Source organism: Raphanus sativus, chromosome 6 (assembly GCF_000801105.2).
Source record: "Raphanus sativus cultivar WK10039 chromosome 6, ASM80110v3, whole genome shotgun sequence".
Classification (NCBI taxonomy): Eukaryota; Viridiplantae; Streptophyta; class Magnoliopsida; order Brassicales; family Brassicaceae; genus Raphanus; species Raphanus sativus.
This window is the reverse complement of record NC_079516.1, coordinates 9,535,549-9,556,337: the sequence shown is the minus strand read 5'-3', so window position 1 is coordinate 9,556,337 and position 20,789 is coordinate 9,535,549. Positions and strand designations below refer to the sequence as shown.

At 28.9% G+C, this 20,789-nt stretch overlaps 1 protein-coding gene, 1 long non-coding RNA gene and 1 pseudogene across 5 annotated transcripts; 1 reads left to right on the top strand and 2 right to left on the bottom strand.

The window, feature by feature from the left end:
- Positions 1-7,968: 7,968 nt before the first annotated feature.
- LOC130495891 (uncharacterized) lies at positions 7,969-11,759 on the bottom strand. 4 transcript variants are annotated; one of them, XR_008934882.1, is made up of 6 exons: positions 9,803-11,759; positions 9,360-9,480; positions 9,219-9,266; positions 8,641-8,717; positions 8,493-8,562; positions 7,969-8,246 (listed from the first exon to the last, which is right to left on the bottom strand). It is a non-coding gene; the product is annotated as an uncharacterized LOC130495891 (long non-coding RNA). The 4 variants fall into 4 exon arrangements; XR_008934881.1 differs by having other exon boundaries at positions 8,493-8,717; positions 9,803-11,168; XR_008934879.1 differs by lacking the exon at positions 7,969-8,246 and having other exon boundaries at positions 8,415-8,717; positions 9,360-9,474; positions 9,803-11,168.
- A 2,665-nt stretch (positions 11,760-14,424) lies between these two features.
- Positions 14,425-16,947, top strand: LOC130495972 (equilibrative nucleotide transporter 7-like; annotated as a pseudogene).
- A 333-nt stretch (positions 16,948-17,280) lies between these two features.
- On the bottom strand, positions 17,281-20,005 carry LOC130495773 (uncharacterized). Its single transcript, XM_056987279.1, is given in 6 exon segments — positions 17,281-17,544; positions 17,611-17,766; positions 17,854-18,117; positions 18,322-18,884; positions 18,887-19,614; positions 19,774-20,005. Coding segments are annotated over 6 exon segments (1,848 nt in total). The 5' UTR covers positions 19,791-20,005; the 3' UTR covers positions 17,281-17,424.
- Positions 20,006-20,789: the final 784 nt, after the last annotated feature.

Genomic DNA, 20,789 nt, shown 5'->3' with positions numbered 1-20,789 from the left:
CGAATAGGTTTCAATCACTCGCCATTTTGAAGTGGTAGTTTTCATTGAACACTTAAAATGTTATTCTTTTTGCATGAAGCATATATTTTTTTCACCCTAAAAATATGTTTTTGTATTTATTTTTGATAAACATAAAACCTATAAGAATATATTTGATTTTTCAAAAATTACATATTCTTCGGCAAGAACCAATTGAAGAGTTTTTCCTACCGAATGAGGTGTTTTGTTGCCAGAAATGAAGCAATTTGACTTGAGATCACTATTTACTCTTAAATGGATTCACGTTTTGAGAGGTGTGAAACTTGCATTGCTCAACATTTTTTTGGTTTTGATCTAGATGTGAATGTTGTTCTTCAACGTAGAATGAATGGTATATATAGTTCTATAAGTGAGATATCGATGGTAGTAAAATCTAAACTAATTATTTGAAAACTTGATTTGCAAGTCGTGTAGATAAGGAATATACCAAAAGTTCGGAATATTTTGTAAATATTTTATGTTTAAATTTTATCGCATAATGATAAGTATTTAAAGTTTGGAATATACAAAGATATTGTAATCAATTGATCCTATAAATCAGTGATTAGCAAGTATTTTTTTATAAATGTGATACCTCTAATTTAGGGGTTTGTTATGTTAAGTTATTAAGATAGTTAAAAATTTAGGAATAGTGAGTTGATATATTCGACTTAGTTGATATATTGTTTTAATGATAGGTGCAACGAAATCATTAGAAAATCTTTAAAACATAGATTTTATGTTTAAAATATTAAATTAAAATAAGTATTAAATCCTATTGATCGATAAAACATTAGTCAACCCGAATGATTTTAATTTTATCTAATTCATCTAATCTATTAAAATAAAGTCCTAACTTTTATCTACTTAAAAAGTGTTCATTTAAGTTTTAGACCTATTCCATTTTACTATAATTATTAGCCATATTCAAATCATATTTATATATTTAATTATTATTATTAACTGATATTAAGATAATTGTTTAAAAAACTAATCAAACTGACTTCCACGGTTCACGTACAATAATAGATGCTACATCTACTTTTTATTTTAACCATATTTCTAATCATTTCATATTTTTATTTGTGCTTACTTAATATAAAACTTATTTTAATTGTTGTATAAAAAAACTTTATTTTTATTAGATAGGTTCTACACATATATTATTTTCAGTATTTTATCATCTGAACACCATATATAATAAGATGTAATATGTTGAACCATATAGAATAACGTTTCATATTTTAATGCATATATAATCAATTAATTTAGTATCCTATTTTTATCTAACATTAATAAGTCATGGTAATATGATCTCTTAAAAAACTATTTAATATGAAATATTTGATTGTTTAAATTAGATATAAACAAACTATACTTTTTTTTTAATTATAACAAAACTGTTGAGAAATAATCTAACGAAATCTTACTTAAAATTTTAAATATTTTTCTAAAACAACATATTAATTAATTTTGTAATTAGTAATATAATATTTTTATAAAACAAATTTTACTAAAGTTTTATCATAAAACAAGAAAATAAAAATTTATACAATTTTATAAATTTTATAATTATATTCTGTATTATATAAAAATAGAAGTGCTATATGAATTAATGATAAAATTATATTAAATAGGTAAATTAACAAATTTTATTTTAAATTGTTTAATTTAAATAAATTATCACTCACCATTAAAATGGGTTAAATTAATTCATAAACTAAATAAAATCTTTATACAAAAAAAAATTATTAACATAGGTTAAATTTTTATACCTACAACCATATATTATCTTTTTATTCATTTTAAAACTCTCAACAATATATATTTAAAATGTTTATATACAAAAATATAATATTATATACTAACATTTAGTTCATATACTATTTACAAAACTGTGAAATTTCAGTAATTCATTAAAAATATTAATGACAATCAAATTTTAATTATAAATTTATTTATTTTTATTTTAATTATAACAAAATCTGTTAATAAAAATTTACAAAATATTACCAAAAATTCAGATATTTGTTTTGTAAAATAATGTATTAATGTAGTATAAATTGTTTTTCAAAATTCATGTAATCTCCCAAACTCAAAATAGTAGGGTAGTTTTTCAAAGTTTTCTTGACAAAATATAAAATTTTGAAAATAAATGTTCAAATTCAAAATGATAATATTTCAAATTTTAGAAAATATAAAATCATAGATAATAAAGAATAAATTTTGAAATGACAACAAAAAAAACAAAAATATAAATGTTGTAAAAAGGAAATCAATCTAATATTTTGTAATCTTAGTTAAAAATAAAAAGAAAACTTAATATCATAACATAAAAAAATATCATATATCAATAAAATTTACTAAAATAATGTGATAGATGCTACTATGTAAAATAATAGGGCTATATTATTTAAACAAAACAATGTTTTTACTTATAAATCCATTAAATACTAAAACAATGTATGTTAAATTATATTTTTAACACACAACAAGCAAATATAAATGATCTTAAACTTATTTATTTTCTATAATATTAATAAACAAATAAATAAAATTTTAAGAATGTATTATAGCAAAATGTATAAATTATAGAAAAACATATTTTGAAGGGTATCTGTTTGATTATTTCATATTGTTATTTTATTGAATATAACTTGAAATATATTAGTAAGTAATAAAAATTAATAACAAAGTAAAATATATTAAATAAATCATTATATATTAACAATACCAAATAAGAAATATAAACAATAATATTATAGAGTTACATAATATATAATACTAAAAGAGAAATTAAATACTTAAAAACTTTGTAATAATATTAAATATATTTATAAAATGAAAAAAATATATGCACGGACGTGCAGGTTAAAATCTAGTTTAATACTTATAATCCGGTTTAGTAATGTTATTTACAGTTACAATGTTATAGTTATGTATTAGTTTTGGTTGTAAGACTATTTTAATAAAAAGTTGGTAATTGATTCAACAATCTCGTTTTACTAAACTAGGTTTGTACCCCCGCGCAAACGCGGAGTCGTTGACTTTGTTTTTGATTTATATAAATATAATTAAGTGATGGCATGCTTTTGTTTGGTGTTTGGTTTCCCAGATTTTGTATATGTGTTTAAGGTTGTGTGAGTTAGTGTTGTTTTGTGATTTGTCGCTGTGGTTCGTAGCAGAGCCTCATATTTGGTGGTGTTTATTTGATGTTTGTTTGTTTTGAAATAATTATCATTTTTCCAAATTGTGTAGTTATTTTTATTTTGTTTAGTGTATGTTGATGTGTATAAATAATCAGAAATAAATTATAAAAAAAATTAAACTATTGAAAAAAATTCAAATCTATATACAGTATGGTTTTGGGCTTTAATGAGCAGAAAATGAACGGTGTTGTTATATACAAATGCTAATATTTTTGACCTGTAGCGGTGTTGGCTCTTAGCCGAGTACATAACAAAACGATATTGAAGAGTTGGTGGTCAACTGGTCAACTTGCCGCCTTTGTGTAGCTGAGAATAGCCTCTGATTTTTCTGCTCTACATGTGTTTGATTCTGTTCTTTAGTTGGTGTAATATATATATTAAGTTTTGTTTTAGGTGTTTTCGTGAGAACAGGTGACTTTTTCGCCTTTGGTTTACGGTGAAGTCACAGGTAAATAGTAAATACAACAATTTTTCAGATTTTTATTTCTAGGAAGAAGAATACAATTGTAATGATTTCAGCTCTCAAACGACTCTACATTCCTCAATGATAATTGACTGGAAGATCTGTTTTTTCTTGTAAAGGTTTGTACAGCTGTTTTAGTTTTGGTCTTTTATTTCTCCAGCCTGTCAATTTTATTAGACTTGGGACATAAATTCCCTTATTATTAATTGACAAACATTAGAGATAAAGTAACCTTATTTTTGTAAGTTAATTACAATTAAACCAGCTGATGTGTCATTCTACTAAGCCCTCTCACCTTCAATATGTTAAAACTCTTTAATTATTAGAGAATTTACATGTCATGCCACTCATAATTTGTTCGCCGGACCAAATATAAGTCGAACTATGCTCAAAACTATGCGTATAACATTTAAGTACTCTATCCTTAATTAAATTTGATCTGTCATTATTTACTTTCCTCTTCTTTTTTTAACAGTTCTGGAAAACTCATGAGCTTACACTTCGTACTGGTTCATATTATTGAGTGCCACTTGCATTTTCTCAGTATTGGTTAAATAAAAATTCCCACATACACAAAAATGGGCATGGTGAAATAACGTTCAATTAACAATACTTTACTCGAAGATATAAACAACAACAGAACATGTGAATATTATTTGTGTTCAAATAGTTGAGCTTTTGATTCCTGTTACCCACCATTCACAAAATGTACAGTGTAGAATAAATTGAATTAAGTTGCAGTATAAGTCTATTTCAATATCAACTTCAGAAAAACTGAAAACAGTATATTATTTGTAGATCACTGTAAAAGTTTAAAAATTCAAAACAAAATGCATATATTGTATTTTTTTAACTTTTCGTTTGTCATTGTAATTGTTTCCTTGGTTTCAAAAAACTCACAATATACAATAAAACTTTAGTTCTTGCAGTAGTACAGTGACACATCAATATAAAAATCAATGGTGGAAACTATATACATTTGAGTAAACCATGTGACTGTCAAAACCGATAGTAAAATCATTTGAATAAGCTAAGTATATAAAATAAACTGCATATTAGTGATAGGACGAATTTGGTCCAGACCCAAAAGGTTTTCTTTGATTCATGCAAATAAATGTCATGTCGTTTTAATACATGAATATGTTGTGTGGTTGATATTGTATACTGTATCAATCTGGACGCATGGTGTTTTCGTATATTCATTCTAACTGTCAAGCTAGATACACTATTCAAGAGAATGTATATTTTAATTATGTGAATATTTCAAAAAAATATAGTTACTATAAATAATAAATTTAATATGAAATTTCTTAGGTTTGATTGACAAGTCAACTTATGCAATAAGTTTGCAAATTCAATGTAGATTTGTTATTCCAATCAAAGTTCACTGATTTTTTTCCATGTAATTAATATAGGTTATTCCCTAAATGATATGATGTAACAACATATGGAAGCTACATTAATAGCTCAAATCTTAATCTAAGAGATTTTTAAAATTATGTAAACACGATATTGTCTCAGTCCTTTCTAAAACTAAAAATTTTGTCTTGCAATTTCATCAGAAAAACAAAGCACCATAAAATATATTTTTCCTAAATATAAATCTTAGTTGGTTGAATCTCGGTCCGCTGGATATCTTTTTTATAATCAAGTTTTAAAGCCGATACTAACAAATAACCATGTTACTAGATTATGACCCGCCCTTCGAAAGGGCGGATATAATTTTTGTTTAAAATCTTTTTGAAAAATTAAATTTTTATATTTGAGTTTTTGTGATCATATTTGTGCTTAATATTAATTTAGTTTGATAAAATAATCTCTTAAATAAATGGAATACATAGTTGGACATAAAATTTATCAATAGGCCGTGAAATTGTTTTAATATAAATTATAATAGATTAAATTTTTATATTTGTGTTTTTAATTATATTTGTGTTTAATATTAATTTAAATTGATAGAATAATTTTTTAAATAAATGAAATACATAATTGGACATAAAATTTATCAACATGATGTTATTTTAATATAATAGATTAGATGATAATGACATTCCTGTAAATATTTTGAAAAATTAAGGAAATGTTAAAAAAGCCATAGATTAGTTGATTAGATATGTGTTTCGTTAAACTAAGTTATTATGATCTATTGGATAACAGATTTATACGGTCTGATTAAATTAGTTTCGGTTGGACTTGGTGACTATATACCGTAAATATTATGCAACGTGTTTTTAGGTGAGTCTTAGGTGTGGTAAGGCTAGAGAAATGAATAGGTCCAAAAACTAATAACAACTTCTAATGGTAGATAAAAATAGGACCCTAAATTAATAGATTAGACTAGATTTTAACCCGCACGTTCGTGCGGATATATTTATATTTTTTAAATATATTTTATATTATTAAAAATGTTTTAAATATATAATTTCTATTTTATTGTTATATATTGTATTACTATATCATATTATTGTTTATATTTCTTATTCAGTATTATTAATATATAATGGTTTTTTAAAAAAAATTTACTTTGTTATTGATTTTTATTACTTACTAATATATTTTCGAGTTAGGTAAAATAAAATAAAAATATGAAATACTCAAATAGAGAACCCCATTCAAATTATGTTGTTTTCTTTAATTTAAACATTTTGCATATAATACATTTTTAAATTTTATTTATTTATATTATAGAAAATAAATATGACTAAAATAATTATATTTACATGTTGTATTTAAGAAAATATACTTTAACATATCTCATTTTAGTATTTTACGGGATTTATTTATTTTAAATAATATAATCCTATTGTTTTAGTAAACTTTATACATAGTAGTATCTATCATACTATTTTATTAAATTTATTATATAGGATATTTGTTTTGGATGTTATGATATTAAGTTCTATTTTTTTTTTAAATTAAGACGTCAAACCATTAGGTTACTTTAAATTTTTACAACATATATAGTTAGTTTTTTTCAGGTACATTTCAAAAAGTTAATCTTTATTATCCATGATTTTGTCTTTTGTAAAATTTGAAAAAATTATCATTTTGAGTTTGAATATTTATTTTCAAAATAATATATTTTTTCGAGACAACTTTGGAAAATTACACAACTATTTGAGTTTGGAATAATACATGAATTTTGAATTTGTTTTGGTACTACATTACTGTATTATTTTATAAAATATTTGAATTTTTGGTGATATTTTTAATTCTTTTATCAACAAATTTTGTTACAATTAAAATAAAATAAAATTTATAATTAAATTTTGATTTTTGTCACTAATATTTTAAATGAATTACTGAAATTTCATATTTTACTAATAACATATTTTTAAATAGTATATGAACTAAAGGTTATTATATACTATTATATTTTTGTATATAAACATTTTTAAGCAATATATTGCTAATAGTTTCAAAATAAATAAAAAGATAATGTATGGCTGTAAATATAAAATTTTAACTTATGTTAATACATTTATTTTAATATAAAAGTATTATATAGTTTTCGAAGTTTAATCCATTATAATGATGATCAATAATTTATTTAAGTTAAAAAATAAAATAATTTTTTTTTGTTAATTTACCTATTTAATATATTTTTAATATTTAATTCATATAGCACTTCTATTTTTATATAATACGGAATATATCATAGAATCTATAAAAAAGTTAGTATAAAGAATTTTTTATTTTCTTTTTTATAATAAGTTTTAGTTAAATTTACTTATAATAATATTATATTACTAATTTCGAAATATATTAATGTGTTATTTATAAAAAAAATATTTAAATTTTAAACTAAGATTTTGTTAGATTCTTTCTCAACAGATTTTATTATAGTTAAAAAATCAAATTTATAGTTGGTTTATTATTAATATATTTATAGTTGGTTTATTGTTAATACAAATAATCAAATATGTCATATTGACTAATTCTTTAAGTGGTCCTACTATGACTTGTTAATAGTAGATAAAAATAGAACCCTAAATTAATAGATTAGATGCATCCTTTTTATTTTTCATTATTGTTTTACATATTATTGCATATTATATAGATTATGTATGTTGATTAAATTTTTATTAAACTTTCTCACCCTGCGCAATGCGCAGTCTCAACCTAGTTTGAAAGTATAATATATATTTTGGAACATGTGCGTGAACCAGACATCATAGTGATTAAACTGAAAAGGGTTGTTTTGAAATATATGCGACGTTAGTTATTAAATCATTAGGTCATGTACGATTTCAGCCATTTAGATAATAGAAGAGGGTTCTAAAATAGTTTTTAAGTGTGAAATCTTCAATGTTCAATACAGATATGATAATGCTGTGTTGAAGCCCCATGTGTTTCTCAGTGAACATGTTTTAATGGATTGAGTAAACAACATATAAATTATGATAATCCTGTTAACGCTTCACAATTCTCAATTCCTAGTGGGGTCGCTATGTCACAACCCATGCCTACCTTCGCGCAACAACAGTCTCGCTGGATGGTGCTGTTGATAATCCACAATGCCCTTCACTGAGTGGAAGCATGTTGTTGGTGACCTTCTGCAATAAAGTTACGTAGGTGTTTAATTTAATTAGGAATAAGCAAAGATAATCTACACTAAGATAAACCCACCTCAGGCTGATTGTCAATGATGAGATCATACGGGACCTAATGATTTTATAACTAACAAAAACGGAAACACTCTCGCATCTATTTGAAATCAAATAAACAACTCTTTCCGGTTTAATCACTATGGTAACACAAAGCATCAAGTTACACAAACAGAGCTAGGATCAGAAACTTACAAATATTTTTTCGCATGCTGTATTACAAATAAGGTTCTTCTTTTCTTTATAGCAACATATATAACATAAGCTGGAAGAAAAAACATACATATTAAGAGAAAAGCTAAAGAACTAAATCTATTTGGCAAGATTCAGCATCAGAAAATACCTTCAGTTTAAACCTTCTTGCAAAATCTTCGGTTGAGCCAGATTCTGAAAGTAATCGGTCTTGGTAAAGATCATAACCTACCAGGGTAGAAAAAACAAAAGGATTAAATCATAATCGGGGAATAATATAATCGAAAGTGAGGGAAGATCCAAACTGATATGACAAAAACTTATAACATGGAGCTTAACATGACTAAAGTAATGCCTGACAACATTCAAATAATATTTTTTTTTTAAATGTAATGTTAGCTGTAAACACAATTAGGATGAAAAGTAAGGAAGCTAATAAGGAACCTGAAAATTTTGGTTTTAAGAAGATGCTATTTTAAGTTACGTATAACAAAAACATATGTTAGATCTCCAAATGAGAAGACATCTTTTTCTTAAGATTAACTGTAGTAACCACCATCAGAGACTGGGATTGTCCCTTGCTTTCAGGAGGCCCCTAAACGTTGTCACAGCCTCGTTCAACAAAATAAGTAGACTGTAACAGTTATGGTATACGATACGTTATAATCATTTATGTATGCAGCTAATATAGAGTAATACTGGGAATTGTATTCTGAGTGGTTTGCTTACGGGTCAATGAGGAGACGGACCACGACTCGAGTTGTTGCCACATCATTGCTGAGATCAGATTATATAATTCAACCAACAATTAGATAATCAATTAAAGACTGTTCTAATAGATAAGTGGTGATAGATCAACGATGGCTTTACCTTTTCATCAACAAAGAGAAGTGTGATTCCCAAAACTCACAGTCGTTTTCGAGGAGATGTTATACGACCAAGACTGATAGAAGGTTGAATGGCAGACTGATCGAAGAAGATAAAACTGCAACTGAATATACAAAGAGTCACTGAGTGTTTTAAGACGAAGTTTACGGTCTAAAGCAAAATTCATTTACAGAATCAGATTAAACCAGTGATATAAGAATCTGAGAATCAGAATTATCAAGAAGAATCATACTCTCATGTTCGATTTTCTGACTTACTAAAACCATCAAAGCATGATCTCCGATTCATCTAATCGTACTAATGGCTTGAAAATATTATTTTTCAATCTAGAGAGATTCTCGCCACGATCACTAAATCCCGTCACAACCTCTCTCTCTTGCGTAAGATCTCTATCTATCAGTTCATTATATTTTTAATACTTTTACCTTTTGCTCATGATCCTATTTTGTTGTTTGGCGCTCAAAATTATGCTTCTTTGAGTTGTTCAATAGATTGTCTCTAGTAGCTTCGTCACTAAAACAATTGCAGATTTGGACCTCCCTGAAACTCTTCATCATATTAAAAAAATACACCGCAAAGATGAAGTCCAACATCTGATTGTGCAACAACCGTCAGATTCAACCTTTGAAGAATCAGTCTTTAGGTGGTTGCTGCCATCATGTTTGCTTCTATTAAACTGATTTATTTCCCTAGACTAATAGCTTTACCAGCATCGGTGTCTTTTTTGACTAATATATCGAAGTCCTTGCTTAATGATCTAGAACCGTGTTTGGACAAACATAAAATTTCCCGCTGTTCACTTTGTCTCAGGTGATTTGGCAAGGAAGAACCTAAGACATAACAGATGGAGAGCTAAGAAATAAGAGGATGTAGACCATTGACACCAGAAGTGATTGGTTCACTCCTTTCAGCTTCAGGTTTCTCCTAGATATATTTTACCAGATCTCTTGCTCTCGATGTAGCATTAGTAGTTGGTGGCCTTCCCATGGTAAATATCTCTTCGTTAATACTGCTTTTTCCAAAAAAAATGAGTCTTTTGTTAATATAGAAATATTACTGGTTTCAGTGTTGGGTCTTCGTTACATGTTGTGGAGAAATAGGGTCTTGAAGCATGTGAAGAAAATAACACGGGCAGAAGCATAGAAACAAGGGGTTATTGTATGTTTCTTAATTCAATGACCATGTTCTTTACTGAACCTTAATGGATTCGAAAGGTCTGACTTTTCTTTAAAAAATGTATCTTTGCGTACAGGAACTTGTGTGTTTCTACATACTGAGCATGCTTTTGACTCCTCACTTGTTAGGGTAATCTGTATAAACACAGAAAATCGACTTCTATCACAGCCAGTTTAATATTTCAAATTAGATTCTGTAATTCCTGTTTTGTCTGATTCTTGGACCATGAAGTTTCTTTTGGTGGAAACGAACATGTAAAAATGATGGAAAGTTGTTATGAGAAGTTTCAGGAGCTCTGGGATCAATATCAAACATCAGCCATTCAGTATCCTCCTTGTCCATATTGGAAAAGAGGAAACTAAAAGAAGATGAGTGCCGTGATGGAGTTCATCATGGACCCTAGATGTGCTCATTGACGCCTTCGAAAAACTTGAAGCAGATGGAATATTTATTTAGACCAATGCAATTAGAGAGAAAAAAACATATTGTGTTCATATTATTTTTCCTCTACTATGTTATTTTATAAAGATTGACATTATATAATTTTGAAAGGTATTTTTCAAAGCCTTACAAAAGGATATAGATCTTTATAAATTGTTTATAGACTTTTTTTAATCAATTTTTGTAGACTCTTATACCTTCTAATTTATCAATAGATGCGACTACTGCTATTACTTTAAGCAAATGTTTTATATCGTCAAATAATGCATCAATAAGCCAGTCTCTTTATGCTCTCAACCAATAAAATATACTATATGTCCACTACCATAACTATCTGTATACGTTTAACTGTTCACTTTGTTTCAAACAAATAGCATTTCGTAATTTGCACAATACCACCAGACATTATTTAAACACAATATGTGAACTAGAAACCCCTACATCTATCCACCATAAGATAATTGACTTCCGTGACACATCTCATTTTTTAAAAGGGGCAACCGCCTCCACACCAATAACAACTAAAACAGTAGATTTTCAAATTAACCGAAAATCTAAAATTAAGAAAATTTCATTATAAATTGAAAATCTAATATAAACTGAAACAAGCATATATTATAAAACATCATTGGTTGTTATATAATATATACTAATTATTTTATGACATTATTGAAATTATTTATATATTACTTTAAAATATTAATTTTTATAAATTTATCACATTAATTTGATTTTCAATTGATTTATCTTGGCAATGGGTGTAATTAATTTATTATCGTGAGAAAATTAGTAAATGTAATAATATTAAAATACGATACTCTAAGACATAAATAAATAAGTTAATCTTTTACTTTAGCTTTTCTTCGACTATATCAAATTGAAATAAAAGTCAAAATATAAATCATTACATTTTTTCTTAATTTTTTAACTTCACAATTTGTTATCTCTAACAAAAAATTACTTGTGGTCCAAAAGAAAAACTTCAAACATAACTTCAAATTATTTGTATTTTACACTATGGTCCCTATATTTTGTTATAATTAATATAAATCCATAAAACTTATAAATAACTAGCACATATATAAATATATCACACTAATACTAATTAATAAAATCTTACAGTAAATTTATAAATTATAAATATAGATACATAGCTAAATATTAAACTACAAGAAAAAACACTATATTTTGAAGCTTGCAAAACTTCATATTTGAAGTCTAAAGATGTTTTTAAACCTTAAAACTTCTTATTTTCAGGTTTATATTTAGTTTTATGTGTAAAACTAAAATTTATGAAAACAAATATAAAATATTATAAGATATGATTTTTTAAAAAGAATAAAAATGATAAACAACAAAATATCTAAAAATCATAAAATGTAATATGTAATTGTAAAACCAAAATGCAAATAAAATTGTGAAACTTCGAATTTGAAGTTTTGAGTTGTGACACTCTATATTTGAAGTTTCACTATTAAAATCTTCAAATTTGAAGTTTTGAAGTTTTATTTTAGGGTACAAAAAACTTCAAATATAAAGTTATAGAGTATTTTTTTAGAGATGTTCTTAATCTGTGTGAAAAATGTGAAAACAGCACTTATTGGAAACAGATGGATAATTATGTAAATCTATTCTATTAATTTTGCAGTATGACCTATTGATGCAAGGTTATGTCCAATTATTTTTTTAATTTAAATATAAAGCAAGTTGTATAACTTCTTTTTTGTCAACGTTAATTGTAAACCATAACTAACTTTCCAATAAAATAACTTTTGCAACCTCCATTTTTAGTTCCAAATTTTTTAGGAACCCACTTCCCCAAAAAATATATTCAGCCACGGTTAGAAATATCAATACTATTATTATTTTTTTATTTTTATTTTAATTCATACCAAATGGCAATGCGATGATTTTATCTATTATGATAAAAATAATAGTTTAACATTTGTGTCAATTGTTATATTACTCCTCCTCATTTTCAGATGTATAATTGTTTCTTTTTTTGGTTTGACTATAACCTACTAATCTATTTATTAGAATTTACACTATAACAACATAATTTACATCTCAATCCAAGAAATTATGATTTATTCAAACAGACATTAATTTATTCAAATTTTAAATATTTTACACAGACGTTAAATTATAATTAATAAAACAGATGATGTAAAAAGTAGTGTTTATCGGGGTTTAAGTAGACTTTTAATAGAAATAAATATTTATATAAACTCATGCACTTTAACGGATTTTAAATATGTTATTTGATTAAAAAATAATTATTTAATATGATTTTACTTAAAATTAGTGAAAACAATATTAACCCATTTACATATATACATATATGAGTCTGTGTTGTTGATGACAAAAAAAAAACATATATACATATATTTAATAGAATATACTAAGAATTTTCAAACCTTTTTTTCAATTTGTTCAATTATGCTGCAGGTTGAGTTTGATATTAGTTTTCAGATACAACACTTTAAGAAACGTTCAAATATATAAACCAAGTCTAAAGAGTAAGATTTTGATTTTTGGGTCGATCCAAGATGAGGTTTTTGGGTACAAATATTCTTGATCACGTAACTATTAAAAATATAATATGTTGTAACTTTTTAAAAAAAAATATTTAAATATAATTTTTAAAATACATATGGCGTAAGTGTATAGTTATGCAACTTGACATATTTAATAGATACCAAAATTATAAAAACACAGATATAAAAAATTAATTTTCTTAAAAAAAATGTAAAACAACAAATATATCGTCCTTTAAAGAAAAATTATTAAAAATAGAATATATTATATAATTTGTTATATCTTTTAATAACACACCTACTTAAGTTTAGAAATATAATGTGGGAAATTAAATATTTTGTCATATATGAAACTACAAAAAATATCACATATTTTTCACTTAATGAATAACAATTAAAAATAATTTCACAAACGTATATAACACAAATACATACTTATGAAACTTGATCTATTTAATATACTTACAAAACTAAATATTCTATTAAATTCATATCACGCGAAAATATAATTATAGAACCACACAAACATATTATATGAGGCAAAAAAAATTTTAAACAAAACATATACCCGCCCTCTTGAGGGCGGGTCAACCTCTAGTTACTTATTAATTGCATATATTTATGAATCTTCTCGAATTTTGTTCTCTTCTTTTTGTGTCAACAAATCCTTTTCGAATTAAAGCCGTTACGATTCACGCGAATCCTGCTAATTCAATGATTTCAGAAATAAAAGAATCTTTCACTAAAACTATAATATTTACTTAGGTTTCAGGGTAATTAAACCCTTTGCTCCTGCCTTTGAATTCGGTTGCTCTAACGTAAGTTTCTTTCTTCTTGTGTCACATCCTACCTTGAATTAGGTTGCTCTAAGGTGAGTTTCTTTTTTCTTCTATTATAGCCTTAACCTTAAATTGTATAAGTGTCATGTGTTTGTCCTTTAGTGAGATTCCAACTCACTCGAATTCTATCTCTTAATATTCATCCAATCTTGGAAGTAATGTCTCAACTTTTTTGTTTACTGGGGATTTCATTTCATATTATTTATTAATATCGGGATATACTGCAGAATTCTCAAATTTTGATATTAAAGGTTCAGGTTTCTACACAAGTAAGAAACCCTAGGTTTTTAATGAATTAAAGTTGAAGTCAATTAAGATAGTTGAGGGCTTTAAAATCATGTCTTTAATCTGGTGGTTGAGGATCTTGGTGTGAAAGGGGAAGAGGCTGAAAGTTTGGGAACAAAGCGAATATAAAATTGATCTTTTCTAAGTTTCTGAATTTGCAGGATTTGTGATTGTTTGATGAGTAACCCAGAGGATATCCCTAGCAGACTTAAGGTAGATATATATTTCTATATTAATTACCAATTCATATAATCTACAGTGTTACTTACTTTGATGATAATTAGACTTCGATAATGAACAGGGCAAGAATGTAGCACGACTTGTGTGTTGTATTCTAGGAGTAGGTTCTCTCGTTGCATGGAATGCGATGCTGACCATCACCGATTACTATTATCAAGTTTTTCCGGTATGATTCTATAAGCAGTTTTTTTACATGACTAGATTAATTGTTACATATCGGTTTTAATTCAATTCATTTTTTTTGCTTGACAAATCAGAAATATCATCCTTCGAGGGTGCTGACAATCGTTTACCAATTGGTTGCGAATGTGTTTATATCAACACTTGCTTATAAAGAAGCTAAGCTCAGTACCCGATTTCGTAATATTTTAGGGTACAGCCTTTATACTGCTGGGACATTTTGTCTGATCATTGTAAGTACTTTTAATTTTGAACTAAATGTTTCCTACATGATGTACAATCCCTGTTTTTTTCATTCATTGTGTTCCGGTTTGGTGAAGTTGGATCTTGCTTCGCATGGCAGTGGAAGTGTAGGAGCATATATTGTGTTGTGTTTGATTGTTGCTCTTTCGGATTGGCTGATGCTTTTGTACAAGGTGGAATGGTTTGGAGATCTATCTTTCATGTGCCCAGAGTTCATCCAGGTTTAGTTTTGGTCTTTATTGATAGATTTTCTAGTCACTAAAATCAATTTAGCTAAAAGTTATTATTATGTTTTATCTTGTGTTTTCAGGCGTTCATGGGAGGCTTGGCATAGCTGGGGCACTAACCTCCGGTTTAAGGCTTATTACGAAAGCAATATTTGACAAGTCTTCTGATGGTCTCCGAAAAGGCGCTTGTAATGTCTCTTCTAACTTTCCTGCAATTTTTTTTTTGTTACATCTTATTATATAACTGAAGTTAATCTTAAATATCATGTGTTGTTTCTTGTAGTGCTGTTCATAGGAATAGCAACATTGATCGAGTTAGGATGTCTCATTCTATATGTGACTGTCTTTGCTAAGCTTCCTATTGTAAAATACTACCGATCCAAAGCTGGGAAAGAAGGCGCTAAATCCGTTGCCGCAGATCTAGCTGCGGCTGGCCTCCAAGACCAAGCTCAACAGGTTCCGTTCTAAATAAATCTGAACTAAAAAACAAACAAAAAACACAGGGCTGTGGTTTTTATTTAGCTAGTTAATTATCTGTTTAACTTTGATCCTCACAAAAGGTTCAACAAATGGACGAGGCCAGTATCATAAGGCTAACCAAGAAGCAACTGCTACGGCAAAACATTGATCATGGGCTGAATCTCTTCATGATTTACGTTGTTACGCTATCGATTTTCCCTGGTTTTCTTTATGAGAACACAGGAAAACACCGGTTGGGCGATTGGTACGTTAGAAGCATTCAATTCATATATTTCATTATTATATATATATAATATATATATATATATATATATATATTATATCGGTTATGAAAAACCATTTTGTGGGTTTCATGTGTCAATATAAAAGGTATGCACCAGTCCTAATAGCCATGTACAACGGGTGGGATTCCATCGCCAGGTTCATCCCCTCAGTCAAAATTTTAGCAATGGAATCTAGGAAATGGATCACGGGCTGCGTTATTGCGCGTTTCCTGCTTGTTCCAGCGTTCTACTTTACAGCTAAATACGCAGATCAGGGATGGATGATTTTCCTCACCTCTTTCTTGGGATTGAGTAACGGTTATTTAACAGTCTGCATCTTCAGCATTGCACCAAAGGGTTACAATGTAATGAAGCTACTTTATATATGTTTCTCCAATCGATTTGAAACTGGTTATATATGTCTGTCTCTAATTTTGTAATCTATTGAATTTCTTCTAAATAGGGACCGAGTCGAATGCATTAGGGAACTTGTTGTGCGTGTTTCTGTTGGGAGGTATCTTCGCTGGTGTTTGCTTGGGTTGGCTTTGGCTCATTGGTAACGGCTCGTTCTAAGCCAAACTATTGCTGCAAATTATTAGATAAATTCATTCCTTCGATTGTTGTTTTATGTTTTAATCTTTTAACTTTGCCTGTAACTTATTTTTTTATTAGTGCAACTTCATTTATAGTAGCTACATAATACTTCAAAATTTTAGATACTTTTGAGTTTCCTACCATTAAAAATGCTTCGATTACCATTCCATGATTTACAAATATTAACTAAAGAAATGTTTGGAACCTAAAATTGATTCTTTAATTCTTCAGCTCATAAGAAAATCAGTAACCGAAACTGACACATTCCGTTTGAGTTTTAGGGTCATAATAAACCAAAACTGAGACACAAAACTGATATACATATCGCAAAAAGAAAATACAAGTTTGATGTAACTAGAAAGATGATTAAACTCAAATCAGATGAAAACAAAATTTGATTTTATCTTTCATTTTTCTTCCTGTAAAAGATGGTGTTTCATCAACTCCTAGGCCAAAACAAGAGTTGGCTCTCAAAAGGGATTCAAACGTGTACAAAATAATAATAATAATAATAATGAAAAAAATAAACCTTTTTAAAAAATCTAGGGAGCCATCAGTCCATCGACCGTGTAGGAAAGTGACTTCATCCAATCCGTTTTTAGCAGCATTTTCTGTAGCGTCCGCATTATATCATATCCCGGATCCAGCTTCCGTTGCCAACCCTAACAAGAACATACATAGATATGAACAAACTCATCAAGAAACACAAAGATGAAAAATAAACTCACCTCGAGAACTAATGTTGTAAACATCACGGTGGACACATTGCCGTCGATATTAACTCTATGATTCCTCATCTTCTCGAATAACTCGTGCATACAATCTGCTGGATGAACTGCTTCTCCTTCTGCTGTTCCCCAGAATCTAAACGCTTCTTCTACTTCCTGTCACCAATATGTATATATATAAAATATAAACACCACAGAGATGAAGAAACTTTGTGTGAATGCAAGAACAGAGATCTATCTCACCTCGACAAAGGCCTCCGGGTTAGGACAATTCTGTTGTTTAGATAACTTAAGTGTTCGTTCAGCTGCCGTCCGACCATCTCTACGTGCAACCGCCTTGAAAAAACCGAGTAGGTTGTCTCTGTCTGTTTTCGAGAGCTCTGCAGTCATCCCTACATCAAGAAAAATAATGTGCGGCTTCTTCGATCTGAACAGACCTCTTTTAGCACCGTTCTTCCTCACAAGAATGTTCCCAGGATGCATATCTGCATGAACGAAGTTGTCCACCTGAAAAAAAAAACAAGAATGTGATCAAAATCTTTAAAAGTTACATTATAACCTTTTTAAATTAATACTCTATAAATTAACATACACTAAAAATCTCTATAAAATAATATAATTTTATAGTTTCAAACTGAATTTTTAGTTCAATCGATAAATTAATATTTCACTGTATATAAATAAACTCAAATGAAGAAAAAGAGGATTCACCAGGAGCATCTTCAAGAGAGCATTGGTTCCAATATGAGCTACTTTAGACTTAAGCCATTCATGTCCTTCTGGTCCATCCACATAACGAGCCACGCTCTCACCGTGCTCGAACGACTCAACCAAAACAGAGGGATGAACAAGAGGGAAGACAGGCTTAGGGAAAGAGACATCTTTCCATCCACGGAAGTTGTATATAAACCGACTCAAATGAGAAGCTTCCCTCGAGAGATCGACTTGAGACAACATGTAGAGGCTAAACTGCTGCACACACTCATCCAACCTAAGCCAGTTCAGACCCGGAACGAAAGTAGTCAACTTGGCAGCCATTTTGATTATCCTAAAGTCTCTCGTCATCGTCTCCTCAACGCAAGGGTGTCTGACTTTAACAGCGACTTCAGAGGACTTAACCTTTTGTCCTGGATACTGAAACTTGAGAGTGGCTCTATGAACTTGAGCTATGCTTCCCGAGGCCACCGGGGCCTGGTCAAACTCCTCGAATATTTCAGAGATCTTACGACCGAACGCTCTTTCGATAGTTCTTTTGGTGAACTCGAAGCTGTGCTCGGAGCGTTACTGTGAAGCTTCGAAAGATGCAAACAGAGATCCTTGGAGAACAGGTCAGGTCTCGTGGCGATCCATTGACCGAACTTGATGAAAGCAGGACCAGCTTTCTCCAGAGTTCGATGGAGGACCTCGTGCCTTAGCTTCCTGAACCGTGGCCCGCATGAGAACTCCAACAACGCCATTGCGAGATTAGGAGAGAGCAGAAGAGCTAAATAGAGAGCTCTCCCTAACAGAACCACACTCTTCACCGCGGAGAGAAGCAGAGTAGAGATGATAACAAGAGGGATCTTCACGGCGATTCTGTAAAGAGAGAACTGCTGAGGAGAACGTACTATAACATGACTTGGAACCGGTCTTTGCTGCTGCTGCGCCCACGCGACTCTCCTGCAAGTAAGAGCCAAGACACCGGGTAATAACAAGTGCGAACGGGATACAGACAAGCAGAAGGCTTGAGCGAGGATGGTTATGCGAGGGAAGAAGGTCCAGTGGTGGTGGATAGAGTATCTATGAAGAAGCCATTTCCAAGAGGCTTGCTTAGCTACGTAGCTTCGTGAGAGAAGACGACTACATAGAGATGTTCCTTTACCACTGGTGACAAGGGACAATGAATGATTTTGACTGAAATTTCGGAACTGAGGGAGAACTAGAGAGAACTTAACAGAGGTTCCATGTTTGTGGTTAGAGTAGAGAGATTGTGTGTATCTGGTAACCACTTTAGTGACCAAGAATCTGCAGGAAACCATAAAAAGGATTCAACTTTATCAAAGCCAAAGAGTAAAGATTGAAACTTTGTAATCAATTTTTGTGAAATCAATCTCCAGGAAATAAGGAAGCAAAAGCAAATCGGATGTAAATAAAAAGGTGAAGCAGAGCAGAGCAGAGACGAACCTAGAGAGGAGGGTCATGGCGAGCTTGTGGAGAAGAAAGGTTTTTGCGAGTTAATTATGATTATTATCAAACCGTTAAAGGTACAGAGCATTGTTGTCTCATCGATTTTGACTCGGTCTAAGGGAACGGTGGCTCTCGCCGTTTGGGTGGGTTTTGGAGGCTGAAGACGATACGGAGAGAGAGAGAGGGAAGGGACCCACAAAAGGCGACCTCGTGGGCTTCACGCTAAAAATATTTGTCGTCGGTCCAAATAATCACGCTGACTAAATAAAATATCTTTTCTCATTTACGTATTTAGTAATATCTCGTGGCCTTACCAAAAACAAAATATTTTTTCTATAAAGGGTTAATTAGGTATATAGTCAGATTAACAATCTATCTTATGGACCTAACATTTATTTTGTAAGTTTTTAAATTAAATACACCTTTATACTTTATAGTTAAACCTACATTAAATCACTAATGTTCCTTTCTTTATACTACTATCCATGTTTCCAAACAATATACTTATTTCTTTATACTACTATCAATGTTTCCAAACAATATATTTTATATACTACTATCAATGTTTCCAAACAATACAATAATTAATCTTAGTTATTTTATATCCATCATTTTCTCTTTAAAATTTTGTAGAAATGTCATAATTTCATAAATTACAAAATAATAAACTTTAAAATTTAGATTATAAGATTACAAATTATGAAAATATTACAATTTCAATCAAATTAGATTACATATCGGTCATCCATCAGTTCAATCGGTTAGTCTCGGGTTTTAGTGACTTTTTAATATGAATATTTTAAAAAACTAAATTGAATTGTTAGATCTCCGGATTAACCGGTATAATCACAATCGGGTTGAATTTAAAAACACTGATTTAAATACAAAAATATTTTAAATACACACTCTTTAAAAGTTAACAAAATATTTGTTAAGTTATTAGTAAAATTTTCATCGTAAAATATTCCGCGCTTCCAAAGCGCGGATCAAAATCTAGTTAACATTAAAAAAAA